At 41.6% G+C, this 2,136-nt stretch overlaps 1 protein-coding gene across 1 annotated transcript; it reads right to left on the reverse strand.

The window, feature by feature from the left end:
- Positions 1-254: 254 nt before the first annotated feature.
- LOC124031070 (helicase SKI2W-like) lies at positions 255-1,659 on the reverse strand (the record flags this gene model as incomplete). Its single annotated transcript, XM_046342095.1, has 4 exons — positions 255-437; positions 557-661; positions 886-1,023; positions 1,528-1,659. Coding segments are annotated over 4 exons (558 nt in total), but the record flags the coding sequence as incomplete, so codon positions are not given.
- Between the last annotated feature and the right edge of the window lie 477 nt (positions 1,660-2,136).

Genomic DNA, 2,136 nt, shown 5'->3' on the forward strand with positions numbered 1-2,136 from the left:
TTTAACACTTTTTTGGTCTTCACTATGTAGAAAATAGTTTTAAAAAATAAAGAAAAACCCTGGAATGAGTAAGTGTGTCCAAACATTTGACTGGTACTGTTTGTCTCTAATAGGGAGAGATTGAGCATCAATCAGTGTGTGTGTGTGTGTGTGTGTGTGTGTGTGTGTGTGTGTGTGTGTGTGTGTGTGTGTGTGTGTGTGTGTGTGTGTGTGTGTGTGTGTGTGTGTGTGTGTGTGTGTGTATGAACTGACCTTCAGGTGTAAAGAGGGCAGTGTTGTATGTGTGTGTGTATGAACTGACCTTCAGGTGTAAAGAGGGCAGTGTTGTAGAGGTGGGGGAAGGCACTGCCGTTCGGGCTGTCCCCTTTTCCCTCCTCATTGCCTTTCTCACAGATGATGAGAGCAATAAACATACGATTCACTGAGTCACTGGAAACCTGGGAGAGAAATTAAAGAAAGGAAGGACGAGAGGAGTGAGAAAGGAGAACGATAACTGCATTACATGCATTTATCACCTAAAGAAAGTTGCAGCCCACACACACAGACAGACACACACCTGTAGGATGACTCCGAGGGCGTTGAAGTGCTGTTTGTTGTTGACCACTACCACTCGTCCCACGGAGAGAGCTTTCAACCCATTCACAGACCCCAGAACAGCACACTGAAAGATGACAGATGGACAATTAACAAACCTTAGTGATTATTAAAAAAAGAAGAAAAATAATAATTATGACACTTTTGCACATTCAATTATATTCAGTTGTTTTGTGATGTGGTTTGAACTTGAGTGTTTGAAGATAGTGTGTGTTATACATAGGTGTCTGTCTGTGGGCAGGTATGTGTCTTGGTGCATGTGTGTGCCTTTACAGTATGTAGTGTGTGTACCTGCAGAGCCTCAGCAGTGAGGCGTAGCTCAGTGACAGTGTAGTAGTATGTCAGTAGGTCAGACAGCTGACCCTCCGTGTCCAGAGGAGGGAGAGAGGACAGAGTCTGTTTCAACTGACCAATCTGCTGCTCATGGGCCTGAGAGAAGGACAACAATTATAAGAAGTACTTTTATTATTAGTTCATACGTGCTGGGAATTTGTCTTCTGCTTTTGCCCAACCCCTCTGATATACACACACACAAATACATACAAACACAGGTTGGAGAGAGACTTTATGTAGGAAAATATAAAGGAATGTAAATGAATGTGGAGCATCGATAAGCATAAATAGATGTGATATCAAATATTACGGACAATATTCCTATTCTGACTCCTGCCATCAAAAGCTGAATGGACCTTTGATAAAGGAGCTCGAATTATATATTCTATATATATTTACAAATAAATATATGGGGGATTGATGCAGATAGTTACATTGATGGAAGCCACAATCCATCTGCAATATTGAAGCTGATGTCCATTTTTAAAATATTTTTTTAATAAATGTAGTCACATTTTTTTTTAAACTGGTAGTCCTCAACTGTCATCCGTTATCTCTAGAATTTCGTCCCAGGTGCTTGTGGGTAATGTAGCACAGTACCTGTGTGTCTCTGTGGCTCTCAGAGAAGCTCCTCCTCATCATGTCGGTGACTCGGAGGGCCTCCACACGCAGCAGGTTGAGGATCATGGTGTAGGTCAGCCTGAACTGGGACTGCAGCACTGTGGGCTTCCCCTTGACGGCAGAGAAGAAGTGTCATTCAAATTCATGTCACTACTATGTTGTATACACTAGAAAGAAGACGAAATGGAGGTAATGGAGGTAATGGAGGTAATGGAGCAGGGGGTGAGAAGGATAAAGTAATCCTTCTCACCCCCCTTTAAAGATTTAGATGCACTATTGTAAAGTGGCTGTTCCACTGGATGTCATAAGGTGAATGCACCAATTTGTAAGTCGCTCTGGATAAGAGAGTCTGCTAAATGACTTAAATGTAAATGTAATGTAAATGTAAATGTAAATGATTGAGAAAGGTTAGTGCTAGATCACACAGGGTGGAGGTATGGAGGATGAAGTTGAGCATTTCTAAAATCATAGACAGTTACAGTTAACATTTTGCAAAGCAAACAACTGTTATAGTGAGCCCTACATTCTCTCCAGATGATCTGATCAGGAAAAACTCTGGGCCATAGTTGTACAGTAACAGTTAGCGAT

The sequence above is a fragment of the Oncorhynchus gorbuscha genome, unplaced genomic scaffold, assembly GCF_021184085.1.
Source record: "Oncorhynchus gorbuscha isolate QuinsamMale2020 ecotype Even-year unplaced genomic scaffold, OgorEven_v1.0 Un_scaffold_20751, whole genome shotgun sequence".
Classification (NCBI taxonomy): domain Eukaryota; kingdom Metazoa; phylum Chordata; class Actinopteri; order Salmoniformes; family Salmonidae; genus Oncorhynchus; species Oncorhynchus gorbuscha.